Source organism: Oryza sativa, chromosome 2, assembly GCF_034140825.1.
Source record: "Oryza sativa Japonica Group chromosome 2, ASM3414082v1".
Taxonomy (NCBI): domain Eukaryota; kingdom Viridiplantae; phylum Streptophyta; class Magnoliopsida; order Poales; family Poaceae; genus Oryza; species Oryza sativa.
This window is the reverse complement of record NC_089036.1, coordinates 19,898,833-19,914,469: the sequence shown is the minus strand read 5'-3', so window position 1 is coordinate 19,914,469 and position 15,637 is coordinate 19,898,833. Positions and strand designations below refer to the sequence as shown.

The 15,637-nt window shown below is 42.3% G+C and overlaps 1 protein-coding gene across 1 annotated transcript; it reads left to right on the top strand.

The window, feature by feature from the left end:
* The first annotated feature begins 12,764 nt into the window (after positions 1-12,764).
* On the top strand, positions 12,765-13,469 carry LOC107276566 (autophagy-related protein 8D-like). The gene is made up of 3 exons (XM_026023463.2): positions 12,765-12,954; positions 13,025-13,143; positions 13,233-13,469. Exons 1-3 carry the CDS (start codon positions 12,875-12,877, stop codon positions 13,322-13,324), a joined length of 291 nt encoding a protein of 96 aa, XP_025879248.1. The 5' UTR covers positions 12,765-12,874; the 3' UTR covers positions 13,325-13,469.
* The last annotated feature ends 2,168 nt before the right edge of the window (positions 13,470-15,637 follow it).

Here is a 15,637-nt window from a genome sequence, read left to right as displayed (position 1 = left end):
ATGGTTGTAAATAGGTCAATAGTGATGGTATATTTCTAAACCACGAAATTTATTATGGCACGAATCCAATTAATCCTATTATTGTCGACGTTTGATGTCGCAATTCTGGTATTTGCATAGTATGGGGATCGTCGGTGCTAGGATATACGCGAGAATGAGGTAAAAGAGACGGAGACAGGGATTTTTATACAGGTTCGGGCTCTCGAATTGTCAGGTAATAACCCTACATCCTATTGGCCGAAGCCGGTATTGCTCTTATTCATGATAATCACACCAGTACAATATTTGGGGTAGCCTATCTAACTGTTGTCGACATAGCAGTCTGACGATCTGACTCGTAGTCGACAACAAGGTAACCTTCCACCTCGAATCCGTGCCCGACGAGATCAGAGATAGCGCTTTCGTCTCTCCTGACAGTATCCGGAGACACCGTAGGGTACTAGCCGTGCTTATCCCTGAAGTCGATATCCGGCGGCGTGTCTTGGCGTATGTAGGCTTCTATTGTTGTGGCTTCTATGTCGATTGTGTTGGGTGTTGATCCTCCCCCCTCTCCTCCTAGGGGAGCTTGTATTTATACCCATAGGTGTCCCCTTGTCCAAGTAGAACTAGGGAAACCAATATGGATACAATCCGAGTAGTCCTTGTCATTTCCACGTAGAACTCTGGTTGTCTTTCCTTATCCGGAACTCCTCCTATATCCGTAGGTTGTTTCCATGTAGGACATGGTATGTGGTGGGTCCTGCCGAGATTTAGTCAACTACTATTAGATATGTGGTATCCATAACCCTGACAGTAGCTCCCGACTTCAATGCAAATGTACGAATTCATATTCTCAACCGCTGACCATGGAGTGACTGTTATCGAGCTCAAGTGACCGTTCTTAGTGAATTCAGAGATAACATTAGACTTCCTTTGTTAGCCTCGTGCGGGCACCTAAAGGGTTTTCTAAGTCAATCTCCGATGTCAACCAAGAAGGTACAGAGCATACGACTAAGTCTCCTGTCTTGCCGTAATCGAGAATTTGGATTGAAGTCAAGAAATTTTATCTCGGCGGGTACACCATCTCTTCATTCCGTATTCCTTGTCGAGATCTAGCAACCGTTCTCGAGCGATTGAGAAGGCGTAGAGTCTACGACGGAGCTTTGTCAACATTTGTCGTACTCGCCTTAGTCGATCTTGGTGTAGAACCATAGAGACATGAAGTTTTCGACAATGTCGAATAGAATTTTCTTGAAATCAATACTCAGAAAAGAATATTAGATAGAAATAGCCCTCGAGCGAATGCTCAAAGGGTGACATGTTATAATATGACAGACTAGTGAATTGAATGTACAGACCAGTGTTTTGTATATGAGCGTCTTCTCTCTTACCGACTCCGATCAGTCAGTTTGTAGAGTTATACACTCTCCCTAGCTCCCAGCCTTATCGTCGGAGAATCGTTCTCGGATGACAGGGCTCTTGGACCTTTGACCTGCCTTGGTTGAACAAGCACTGATCCTAGCCCCCAGCCGTGAAGTTAGAAAACTCAATTTCCGATTACACGGCTTGGTTAATACGCACGGCGAGAACTCTTACACGACCAGATCTTACATGGTCTTTCGTCTCTGAAGGATCCGACAAGGCCTTATTGGCTCTGGGCGTCCCCAGCCGAAGTTCCCTCAGGTTCCTCGGAGGCCTTGTCAAGACGGCGTAAAGGGACAGTAGGATAGGTTTCAACGCTAGGTGTCTTTTGTGGTAAGGGATCTCTGGGTAAAACACTTGGCAATCTTGTGCACCTGATATCAACTTTGTTGAAGCAGGGGTAATGGGAGAATCGCTACATCGCTGGTCGAGGACCAGGCAGTAGTCGTAACTCGACCACTTAAAGTGGAAGTAGTGGGAGAAACGCCACATCGCTGGTCGAGGACCAGACAGTAGTCGTGACTCGACCACTTAAAGTGAGGCGAGAGAGATCACTACGTTTTACTGGTTCGGGAACCAGAAGTAGGAGTCTTTTAATCACCTATAGGGGCGCTAAAGTTAGTTTATTACATGTGCATATCATGTGGCCAGCATGACTCACATACCTAACTTATAGCATATCCGGATGTCCGCTCGCAATCATGTCGGGTGATCAAACCGACGGCGTTTACGAGGAATTATCCGTTAACAACCTTTTCTCGAGTAGTCCAGCTATGGCCGGTGCTATGAGATAGGTCGTCGGTCTTCGTTGGTAAGTTGGGTGCGACGACTCCGCATTTGTCGAGAATGTTCTCGATAGTGGGGTGTACTCGACCACAACCTACTCGAGTGCTCAAATGTTTCTGAAAAATATTTTCTAGAAGGCAAGACATATAGCAGAGAATATCGAGTATGTACTCAAAAACTGCATGGATCTTCTAGTATTATTAGGATATAACGAGCAGATGTAAATATCAGGTATTATGTAAACCGTAAACAAGCATGACTTATACAGAAGAAGACAGAGCGAGCCCCCAGCGTTAGATCGTAGTCGATTTAACATCGGGGACACCCGCACAACAGGTATTATTGTATAAAAAGCATGCTCTGGGTAAACATAATAAATTATGGATCTGACAATACTGTATGATCTGAATAGGTACGATAAATTGCAGATAAAATATTGCGTACCTTTATAGATACATGCCGGATGTATCTACGAAATTAGTAGATCAATTTAAAAAACCAATCTACCAATTACCTTGCTGCGTACTCGTTCGATATCAGGCAATCTGACATCTTTTGTTACGCCGCGGAGCTTGAGGCTTGGATGATCTCGATAGACCAAGTTGTCGATGACGATGATGGTTCCGATCTAGTCGGAAGATGTACTTGGACAGGTTGGATCTCCCCACAGCCGAAGTCGTCGAGTAGCTTGTTGTCGGAGAGTCCATCTCTTAAACCCATCTCGTCGAAATCCTGAAGCACCAAAATCCCCCTACCTGGCGCGCCACTGTCGACATTTGATGTCGCAATTCTGGTATTTGCATAGTATGGGGATCGTCGGTGCTAGGATATACGCGAGACTGAGGTAAAAGAGACGGAGACAGGGATTTTTATACAGGTTCAGGCCCCCGAATTGTCAAGTAATAACCCTACATCCTGTTGGCCGAAGCCGGTATTGCTCTTATTCATGATAATCACACCAGTATAATATTTGGGGTAGCCTATCTAACTATTGTCGACATGGCGGTCTGACGATCTGACTCGTAGTCAACAACAGGGTAGCCTTCCACCTCGAATCCGTGCCCGGCGAGATCAGAGATAGCGCTTTCGTCTCTCCTGACAGTATCCGGAGACACCGTAGGGTACTAGCCGTGCTTATCCCTGAAGTCGATATCCGGCGGCGTGTCTTGGCATATGTAGGCTTCTATGTTGTGGCTTCTATGTCGATTGTGTTGGGTGTTGATCCTCCCCCTCTCCTCCTAGGGGAGCTTGTATTTATACCCATAGGTGTCCCCTTGTCCAAGTAGAACTAGGGAAACCAATATGGATACAATCCGAGTAGTCCTTGTCGTTTCCACGTAGAACTCTGGTTGTCTTTCCTTATCCGGAACTCCTCCTATATCCGCAGGTTATTTCCGTATAGGACATGGTATGTGGTGGGTCATGCCGAGATTTAGTCAACTACTATTAGGTATGTGGTATCCATAACCCTGACAATTATATATGCCCTTTTATGGAATCAAATTATCAAAAAGAACCATAATTTCAGCAGGACTCCATGTTGCTTGGTCCCTTACATCGCTCCTAAGTGGCTAAATGGGTGGCAACCTAGGGCACCACGCCACCTCCCCCACAGTCCTCCCTTTCCTCCTCACCGTCGTCGGAGTTGGACACTGAAAATTGAGCAACGGCAAGAATGGCGGTAGTAGGGCTTCCTCCCTTCCCCGGTGCCCTAGGACTAGCATGGTGAGGATAGGGAGTGGATCTAGCGTGCGTGAGAAGGTCAACCGCCTAGGTACATGGCGGTGGCGTAGGCTAGAGGTGGTGGCAACGACTAAGGTGTGTGCATCCAGAGGCGAGGGGATAGTTGGATCTAGTTTTCCTAGGCCAAATATGGTCAAGGAAACCAGATCTGGCAATGTTGACCATCTCTATGCGTCAGGTGTGGCAGCGATGGGGGCGAAAGTGGCACAAGTATGGCTATGTAGGCGTGGTAAGGTGGCGGTGCAGGTGGCGTCGACACAAGGTGGCTGCGGAGGAGTGGAACTGGAGTAGGGTGGAGTCGGCATGGACACATGGTTGGCAGGTGGGGCACGGTCATAGACATAGCTGGCAGAGAGCTGGAGAGGCAACATGAAGAGGTTGCATGGAGAGATAAGAGGGGCGCTTGGAGAAGACACCGTAGAAGGGTGACTCGGATGCGCACGATTGCTGGTGCTTCTTGTTGGGCGAAAGGCCAAGTAGTGGCTCAAGCAATGAGGACACGGTAAGCAATGGCATGGACAACGGCTTGGATGATGGCTAGCAAGTTTCTTTTGATAGATTGGACCACTTTTACCCTCCTTGGAGCTCCTCCTCTCTAATGGTCGGTCTACTTCCGGACTCTGGTCACGGGGAGCTCCATGGTGATGTTTGGTCTGGCTTGAGGTATTATGCTTGGTGGAGGATGAGTAGATGTTAGCATCGACAATGCTTTGAAAGGTCTTGTGGTAGCGAGCTAACCCATTTGGTGGAGATGCGGTGCACGAGGCTTCCATGGCTCAACCATGCATTGGTGTGTTAGAGTAGAGTCAGTTATTTAGCTGAGTGTGGCAAGCTCGACAATGATAACCCTCAATTATTCTAGTTTTGGGGACGCTAAGAAGTTGCGGTGCAAGTGGTTTCTTCGGTGGCTGTGCACTGACTTGTTATGGTGGAGTCGGAGCTACTTACCGGGGATGGCAATGACAAGTAACAATAACCTTCAACTACTTTTATCTTGGCAATGGTTGTCAAGATCTGTAGTAGGCATGTAGTAGGAGTTTTGGCCAAAAACCTTGCTTAGTCTAGGACTGGTGTCGACGATGTCAACGTCTATGGGCATCGTTTCCCTTCTCAAAGTCGTTATTTTTTTGCTTTTCACTTTTCTTTAGGTGAAAATTTAGTTCCGGTGTTCAGACGGGCTTTGTAAGTATCTTAGAAGATACTTTCCTCCTCGGAGTGTTCGCCCAAAAAGCCCTGCCTCGTGTGTTCGGGTTTTTAAGACTGTTGTTCGTTATGAAAAGTTGGAGCTACTTGTTTAGCTAGGCAATGATGACTTGTTCTCTGCATGGGTTTTTGTCGGTTTTTCTCGATTAACCGTGTGGGTATAAGATTTTTGAGCCTAGTGCTCCTCATAAACTGAGCAAGTCTCTTTTTCTTAATGAACACATGAACTTCCTAACCTCTTTTGAGGTTTTCCTTAAAAAAATATATAGTCAAATTATTGATTATTAGCTGTTAATCATTGAACATATAAGCCACTATACGATTTGTTTATATGTATAAATAACGTGAAAAGAACATACAGATCAGTCATCTAAATTTCTGTTTAAGCGCTTAGATAGTACAAAAATGACAGGAAAAACAAAAGAATGACCCCAGGCACTACTAGAAAAAGCATTTTCGCTGATGTTGGGTATTTATTTTCGCAGGTGGACATGACCCTGGGAGCCAAATAGCTACCTACAAAAATGTAAACTAGGGTGATGCTCGCTGTCCGCCTACGAAAATCTATCCACCTGCAAAAATACCGCAAAAATACCCTTCATTTTTGCACGCGGACCAATTATGTGGTCTGCCTACGAAAATAGATTTGGAATATAAATAGAGCCAACCCAGGGGCGACTTTTTTCTAAGTCCTCCTCCCTCACTCCTCAGTCCTCTCCCGCGCGCATCCCTCCCTTCCCCCTCACCTCTCCCCTCCCCTCACCTCTCCTCCTCTCCCCGGTCACCAGCCGGAGGCGGTGGCGGCTCCCAGCGGCGGGCGGCGGCAACTCCCGGCCCCTCCCCCCTCCCTCCCAGATCTGGTCGGAGGAGGGCAGGGCCGGCGACGCTCCCCTCCATCGCGACATGGCGGCGGCGCTCCCATCCCTCGCGACATGGCAGGCGGACGGCGGCGGGGCGCAGCGGGCCGGGGCGGACGGCGGCGGCTGCCCTCCTTCCCTCCCAGATCTGGCGGTGACGGCGAGAATGGTGGAGGCGGTGGCGTCTGTCCTCCCTCCTTCTAGATTTGTGACGATGAATGTTAATTTGTGATGTGCTTGTTTTGATTGTAAACAATTTGTGATGCTTTGTGAATTTGATTTGGATTGATGGGGAATGGAAACTAGATTAGATGGGGGAATGGATGCCAATTTTTTTAATGCTAGGAGCTCTTTTCGCAGGCAGACTAGTTATACGCATATTTTCACAGGCGTTCATTTACATGCGGACAACTAGTCTACCAGCGAAAACAGGTTTAGCACGCCTGTGAAAACCTCTTTGATAGTAGTGAGGTCCCAGCCAATAGTGCTCGAGTTTTTATCCAAAAAAAAACATAGGGACCAGCGATACTGAGGCCACGAACCTTAACATCACGTCTTCCAGATTCCGACTATCTCCTTCCCCTTTATCCATCCGCAGCGTCACTGTCATCACGCGATTGATAGCTAATCCTATCGATCAATCGATCGATCGATCGATCTCCTCCTTATCACGGACTGCCGCGGCAAGTGATTGGCACGGGTGCACGTAGCCGCGTACGTAGCCTGAACTCCTCTTTCGGTCTCTGTTCTTGTGATGCTAAAATAATTAAACTGATTTGTTTAAAAAGATCGCAGCTCCCTTTCTTTTCTTTACTCCACCATCAGCGTCGTCGTCGATCCGCTCAACCATTTGGAGTTAAATTACGAATCAGGCTGTCAGCTAGCAGCATCTTGGCAATAATGCAGTGCCAATTAGGAGTAAGCTCGTAGATCGTAGGCGTAGAGTCGTTCAAAAGCTCCTAAAGTTCAGTTAAAAATACAGTGAACTGGAATCAGCAGAAAGCATTTCGAGGCCAAAAGGCCACCACTCGGTGTGCTTTTCCACGCGGGACGAAAGCAGTTTCCTAATACCATTTCGAACGATTTCCGAGTATTCAAGTTTGAAACAGTAAACTTTACAAAAATTTGTATTGAAATTTTATCAAAAAACCATCGTTCAGTTAAGGTTCGAGGGGCATGTTTGTAACCAAAATAAATCTTACCAAATTTTGGCAATATTTCTTACGTACTACTTTGTCCCTAAACCTTTTTAGTCCCTGTCACATCGGATGTTTAACACTAATTAGAAGTATTAAACGTAGACTAATGACAAAATTTATTCCATAACCCTGAACTAATTCGCGAGACGAATCTATTGAGCCTAATTAATCTATGATTAGCCTATGTAATACTACAGTAAACATTATCTAATTATAGATTAATTAGGCTTAAAAATTGTCTCGCGAATTTGCTCTCATTTGTGTAATTAGTTTTGTAAATAGTCTATGTTTAATACTCCAAATTAGTGTATAAACTTCCGATGTGATATGGACTAAAAAGTTCCAGTCCCATCAAAACACCCCTTTAATGTGTTGTATAACAAATATTCTTTTCTTCTAATATATTGACGTGCAATCCTTTTGTACGTTCGAGAAAAAAAAAGCATACTTGCATGTGCAAGGATGTTCAACAATGTCGTTAATAGAAGTATAGATATATTAGTTAGAGAAAATAGTCAAATACAATGTAAAGATAAGATATATTCTAGAGATAAAATAGAGTCCTAGAGATAGAATCCTAGAGATAAATCTACTATTACTTGTATTATAGTCTAAGTCTTTATCTTCTATATACTCCTGTATATACCTCTTAAAAGGGTTGATATAATATATAAAAAAACATAAAAAATACAACAAATTAAATTTTTCTACAGTCGTGCTCACGCTGCATACCGGTAACTAGTCAAGAAAACTATTTGATAATGCTGCTTACGAAGCACCGTATATTCACATTCTGTTTTTCCGATTACAACGATGTACACCCACTTATTAGTATTCATTCAAAATGATAGAAGCGAACGGTAAAATTTAGCCCCACTAAAATCCTACTGAAAACACACGTGTAAGTTTAGGACGTGACTAGATGCCCGGTGTCTAATCTAGTGCAAAAAAATTGGATGTTTAAAATATTGCGGCTGACCATTAGTGGAACATCAAGTTATACATTGTTAAAATAAAATAGTCATATAAATATTTGAAAAATATGTGAAACACAGTAACATATATGTTGAATATTTTTTCTATCAAAATACCATTATATGATATCTTAAATATTTAATTACAATGTATACAATAGTGTAAACTAATTATGTACCGGATAAAGCTGTGTTTGCAATCCCATGTTCCCAATCCCTCTTTTGTTTTTCGCGCGCACGCTTTTTAAACTACTAAAATGTGCGTTTCTTACAAAGAGTTTCTATACGAAAGTTGCTTAAAAAATCATATTGATCCATTTTTTAAACAAATTAGCAAATACTTAATTAATCACGCGCTAATGGACTGCTCAGTTCTCCGTGCGAGGAGTTTAGTTCCCAACTTCCCATATCCGAACACAGCCTTAAGTTAACGAAGATTCATGCATGCAGGAGGGGCTGGCCTGGTGAGCTTTGCACAAAGAGAACAGGAGGTGCATGCATGTAGTGCACATTTGGTCCAAAAAAAAAATGTGCACGCACACGCAGCAACAAACCAGTAGAAACATTTTCCGCGTCTTTAACATGAACCTAATGAATAAAGTCATATACTCCATTCCTAACCCAATGACTAGTATGATATCCATAGTATTAAATAAGCTACCACCTAAAATAAAAAATGATATGGCAATTGAGTAAATGAGGAAAGAGAAAAAAAGCAGGTCTTGCATGAGATATGGTTTCTACGCAACATTCAAGACATTATATGAAATAAATACATTAAATTTAAGTATGGAAAGATGGTGTTCGCATTGAAAGAGTAGTGTCTAGTATTAATTTTTTGATAATGTGAAGTTTTATAGAAACTATGTCTAGTGTCTTGGGCTCTCACCATGGTGTTCAGAACTAGTGATCAATCGCATTTATAATCGAATCCGAGAGATACATTTAATAACAGTACATAGTTGGACGAATTCTTATCTTTGAACTGAAGATAAATCTCTTTTAAATAAACACTACCTTGACAAGCAAACAATAAATAACTACTAGACTCTGTCTGTTGTTACAATCAGCTGTTGTCAATATATATGTTGAATATTTTTTTAAAATTTTTTATAATCATTTAGTTAACATGTAATAAACGAATGAACGTCTATCCGAGTGATTAGAATCATCTCACAAGTCTTACCTAAACTTTTGCATCGTAAATTGCATAAGAGTAATCTACAATATTTCCTTTTCACCGAGTAATCTATCACTATGGTCAAATCCTATAGCGAAGAGACTAAAACCTTGTGGTCATCTCGCTCGAGGAGTGTCAGAGATATTACCAGCTACCGACGACGCAACAGCCAACAGAGCATGAGTTGCCCATCTGATTTTGCATCAAAGCCAGCATGTTACAGCTTAGATGAGCTTGTGATAGCTCTGGGAGTGGCATGGCACCGTCTAGCAACTGCACGACTTGCCGTATGCCCGGACGAGCACTGGGCAGAGGATGTAAACAAAGCAAGCATAGTTTCAGCACCAGGCTTGCTTCTTCCACGGCAAAGTCGCCTTGCAGCGGTGGGTCCACAGCGTCAGTGACCGTCCCTTGCCGCCAATGCTCCAGCACCATGTCCACCAACAAGAGGTTACCGCCGTGTTCGTGTCTTGTGAGACAGGCCTCCGTCCGCAAGTAACCTCTAGCATGAACACACCGAAGGCGAAGATGTCGGATGCCTTTGATGGCCTGCCAGTGTGCCCTAGCTCGGAGGCTAGGTACCCTATTGTGCTGACCACGTGTGTGTGGTGTGTGGGTCGGTGCCACGATCATATAACCTTGCAAGGCCAAAATTACCTAGTCGACAGTTCATTTCGGCATCCAACAACACGTTGCTTGTCTTGATGTCTCGATGTAGAACGACTTGTTCCCAATCCTCATGGAGATACAATATATACTCGATGCGATGCCTTTGATGATTCTAAACCTTTGAGCCAAACTCATGATTTTGCTGTTCTCAGCATACAGATACTTATCAAGACTATCATTTGGCATATAATTATAGACTAACAGTAGCTTACCCATCCGCCAGCAATATCCAAGCAACTGCACAAGGTTCCGGTGCCGAAGTTGACCAATACTCCCTCCGTCCCAAAATAAGTGTAGTTTTGCATTATTCATCTCTAATATTTGACCGTTCGTTTTATTTGAAAAATTTTTATGATTACTATTTTTATTACTATTAGATGATAAAATATGAATAGTACTTTATGTGTGACTAATTTTTTAAAATTTTTTCATAAATTTTACAAATAAGACGGATGGTCAAACGTTGGACACGGATTTCCACGGCTGCACTTATTTTGGGACGGAGTTAGTACTAACCACCTCGGCAATAAACTCCTTCATTCCCTGCCTCTATAGAGATGAAGCCCAAGCCCTTCAAGGAGTGCTTCATCACTGCTATCAATTTTCACTGCAAATTCCTCGTGCTTGCTGCTACCCCTACATACAGAAAAACACACACACACACACACAAACACCTGACCTGCTTATTCCCTTCATCCGTGCCAGCCGACTGCTATGGCGGCATGTTATTCTTTTGTTGTATGTTTTCTTCTTCACATGCACTTCTATAAACATATCATTGGAGTATGAGACTCATCATTGTGCCACAATAGCGTATCATATAATCATGTGATTGTTCAAGATGTTATTCAAATTCGTTCAAGCTTCTCCTGAGCGGCACAAGAAACTCAGGATAGGAGCTTTACCCTTACCGTACTGATGATGATTGCTCAAAAAATCAGACATACAGGGTGTGTTTAGTTCGCGTCAAAATTGAAAATTTGATTGAAATTGGAATGATGTGATGGAAAAGTTGAAAGTTTGTGTGTGTAGGAAAGTTTTGATGTGATAAAAAAGTTGAAAGTTTGAAGAAAAAGTTAAGAACTAAACCAGGCCTGTATATGGTTCTCCCTTGTGTCAGTTAGTAGTTCTTGCCAACACAAGTGCACATTTGCGTGTGGCAGTTTCATGGCAGAGCGTATATGCGAATGCGATCCACGGTTTTGGGTAATATTATCTAGCTTTTAATAAGAGGATGGATGTGCTGCTTCATTACATATTCTATTTTTATTCATCTATCAACAAGGCTGTGATCACACACTTTCTATTTTGATACCATTGTACAAAATGAAAAAGGGTAGGTAGGTGGCTTCTATTATTTGCGAGTTGTTGACCTTGGCCATTATATTTCTTAGCTGTTTTATGTTGCAGTGAATTAGGATTCAGGGTCAAATCGTATATATGGAACACCATTCTTGCGGTATTCCTATATCCTATATATAAATAGTTTAAGTTTCACTGCCGGCCTTTTTTTCTTTTCAGCAAAGTTAGCTTCAGTCAACTCTGTTCTGAATTGGTTTGTTAAGTACTAGATGGACCTTATGGATCATTGAATTCCACGGAAATACACTGAAACTGATGAGACGTGAGACTAAATCACCGACTAGTCGACTACTTTTCGTTCGGCCATTAATTGAAGGCCATATTTATTCGGGTTAATTAGATTCGTAACATTAAAAATTGTCGGTTTGGAAATATATCATTACTATTTATGTATTTGTACCGATGCCATTGATGCTGGTTTGTAATCTCAGTGATGCCACTAAGATACGTATTTTTGCATGTATTAAACAAAAATACCCTCATCTTCTACCTCTCTCTCCCCTTGTCCTCTCCTCTTTCTCTGCTCATGCTCCTCTGCTCCTGTTGTTGGCGATGCTTCTCTACTGCTCTCTGATTGGGTCGACCCGTCTGCATCCGCCGCCGGAGCTCGCGGCACTGGACAACACCGTGCAGGTCCACCGGTGCTCTTCACGAAGGCCGTCCTCACTGCGTCGGGCTCGGGCATCGAGGTGGCCATCGGTGACGAGGTGGATCAAGAGGCAGTTGCTGGACCAGAGAAGGCAATGATGGCGCATCGGGCAGCTGCGAGCGTGGTGAGGGAGGTGCAGGAGCTCGTCAGAGAGGAGAAGTGGCCACTCTTCACCGCTCTTTCCTTGGTCCTTTGCTGCTTCGGCATTGTCGTGGCCATCGCCCAGGGCTCCTTGCTGCGAGGAGAGGCGGACGGATCTAGGATACCATCATCACCATCTCCATCAAGCATCGGCCTCCATCTTCCCCGTTTCCACCTTGCTAGCCGCAGAGAGGGACTAGGGGAGGGAGGAGCCACATTGTCGGAGTAGTTGGAGGAAGATGCCATCGGCGATGGGGACTGAGGGCCCCATGGCAACGTTGTCGTTTGTGTGGAGCTCTGCGTAGGAGGACGCCAGTGGCGGCACGAGGTGCAGGGAGACACGGACATCCTGGCTTAAGGAGCACCGGAGAGGAAGGAGATGGCGGGTGCGGTGGCCTTGTCCATCGTTGGTCACGCTTGCCGCTGCCGTTGCTAAACTATCGCCTGTCTCTCACGCCATGGAAGAGAGGAGGAAGGAAAAAGGGAAAGAAGGAAGAAGGGGAAAAGCCACAGGTTGGTTCATTTTTTTTTAAATGAATCCAAGGGGTAAGTAGTGGCTATAAGGGGTAAGTAGTGGCATATCTCAAATATGTGTAAAATTTCAATGGCACGGTTCCAAATACTATTTTGAAACCAACATATTTTTAATGACATTGATCCAATTAACCCATATTTAGTTTGTTTATGTGTTGCTTGAATTTTATGCTAACATGCTAGTAGTATCCATGTTGTCAGGTCATTCTGTTGATAAATTTTCGAGGAGTAATCTTCCAGAAATGGAGAAGCGCAAGTAAGTAGCCAGTCTCCTGTTCTCAGAAGCTGGTTGAATTTGGAAGCCTGAAAAGCAGTGGTAATTGCAGGTACCTGGTTCCATGTAACATGCCAGTTGGGCACTTTATTTTCATACTTCATTCCAGGCTACATTTGCCTCCAGGAACAGCGTTGTTTGTGTTTGTCAACAACACTTTGCCCCAGACTGGTGAGTTTTGCATATGAAGTAGTGTTTTTTTTTTGTCCCGCTTGAACCTCTGTTGAAGCTTCAGACATACAATTTTGTTGTGGCTGCAGCTCAGCTGATGGGCAGTGTGTATGAGTCATACAAAGATGAGGGCGATGGCTTCCTCTACTTGTGCTACAGCAGCGAGAAGACATTCGGTTGACCAACTCCTCCGTGGAGATCTGCTTTGCTGTAGGTTTACCTCGGGCGTCAATAATATATGCATGTATATATATTAGTATGATTAGAAATTACAATGATGTGTTTTATATACTGTACATTGATTGATGTGAATGAAGTGTTACAAGGAGGAGGAGAAAAGGTTCATACCGAACTTAATTATCCCACCTAAATTTGTGAGGCAAATTAAGAAGAACATAGGCCGTGTTTAGTTGATTAGGTGTAAAAATTTTAAAGTATACGGATATATATTTAAAATATTAAACATAGACTAATAACAAAATAAATTACAGATTCCGCATGTAAACTGCGAGACGAATCTATTAAGCCTAATTAATCTGTTATTAGCAAATGTTTACTGTAGCACCACATTGTCAAATCATGGCATAATTAGGCTCAAAAAATTCGTATCACAATTTACATGCAAACTGTGCAATTGGTTTTTTTTCCGTCCATATTTAATGCTCCATGCATGTGTCCAAATATTTGATGTGATGAAATTTTTGGAAGTTTGAAGGGAACTAAAAACACAGGCATAGATCACTCATTTTCAAAGCAGGATACAGAGAATTTAAGAGTTTAAATTTCCAAAGAGCTTTGTCCGAGCAGGCGAGCACTCTATCATAAGCTTGCTTGTACATACAATGCTTGACTTCAACTTGGAAAATGGCATCCATGTATATATGTGTATGTTTTATCGGAAAAGCGAACGCGCGCGTGCGCGTTGGCGGCGAGAGTTTCCGATAGTTTAGCTTAATTAACTAAGTGATTAGTAGATAATGACGGTAATTAAGATATGATTTTCTTTTGTCCGGAAGATTTTTTTACTAACCGATTGAAAACTTTTGAAGCAAATTTTAAAAACTTTCAAAACTCAATTTGAAAATTTTTAACTCGAAATTTAAATGTGTAAGATAAATTTTGAAAACTTTCAACCCAGATTTGAAAACTTTCATCTCAAGATTTGAAAACTTTCAAGTACAGATTTGAAAATTTTTTAAGTTAAGATTTGAAAAAATATGAAAACTTTCGACTCTGATTCAAAAACTTTCGACTCAGATTCGAAAACTTTTGACTCAAATTCGAAAACTTTTGACTCGGATTCGAAAACTTTCAACTCGAATTCGAAAACTTTCGACTCGAGATTCAAAAACTTTCGACTCGAATTCGAAAACTTTCGACTCAAGATTCAAAAACTTTCCACTCAGATTCGAAAACTTTCAACTCAAAATATTTTGAAAAAAATAAGTGTGCTAAAGATTAAAAAAAGTAATAAGAAAAAAAATGAAAAATACCGAAAAAAACGCAAAAGAAAAAAGAAAAAACAAATCGCGAAAAAAAAGAAAAAATGGCTGATGGGCCGGGAGGCCCGGGAGCAGCTGGCGCGTGCGCCAACTAGCAATCCCCATGTTTTATATACTAGTAATAAGTACTCTAGTTTAATTTGAATAGTCCACTGATCTCATAAGTTTGATTTAATTTTCAGGAACGAACAATGCAAGGCGTGCATGCATGTGCTAATTTGAGATATATGACCGGATGGATCTAGTCTTAGATCATGCATGCATCTAGCCGGTCCTGAAATATACTGTATATATATACGGAAATACTTCGTAGTAGGAGTCATGCATGTGCGGATGGCGTCATTGCTTAGCTTAGCAATAGCATCGATTAGAAAAATCCAGGAACAACACATCCAGATGAAGATCGATGCAAGTGTCATGACGACGACACAACTTGTTAATTTGACCTGTAGCCCCATCATGTACAAATCGATCGATCGAGTTGTTTGTATTTTGTCCACGCAATATGTATATGCCCATAATAATGATATATAGTATATGTTATCAATTAATTGTCGTTTTGTCAACAAAGAAGGAAAAAAAATGGAAGTTGCTCTGGAGCAAGCAACACATGTTTTTTTTAGAGCTTTTTTACGGTCCTCGAGGCGGTATCATGAGATAGCACTTTTTCTATTGTAAATTAATTTGGTATCTCTTGGTATCTAGGTACTACTCCCTCCGTTTCAAAATGTTTGACACCGTTGACTTTTTAACACATGTTTGACCGTTCGTCTTATTAAAAAAAATTATGAAATATGTAAAATTATATGTGTACGTGAAAGTATATTTAACAATGAATCAAATGATATGAAAAGAATAAATAATTACTTAAATTTTTTGAATAAGACGAATGGTCAAACACGTACTAAGAAGTCAACAGTGTCAAACATTTTGAAACAGAGAGAGTATGAGTTATCATAAGGTACCAAATTTTTACACTAAATTTTTACACT

Bases quoted from the DNA above. Each gene is read 5' to 3' on its own strand.
- LOC107276566 (XM_026023463.2), top strand. From the start codon at position 12,875: ATGCTAGTAGTATCCATGTTGTCAGGTCATTCTGTTGATAAATTTTCG. The intron at 12,955-13,024 runs GTAAGTAGCCAG...TGGTAATTGCAG, and splicing joins CCAGAAATGGAGAAGCGCAA to GTACCTGGTTCCATGTAACA. The intron at 13,144-13,232 runs GTGAGTTTTGCA...TTGTGGCTGCAG, and splicing joins CAACACTTTGCCCCAGACTG to CTCAGCTGATGGGCAGTGTG.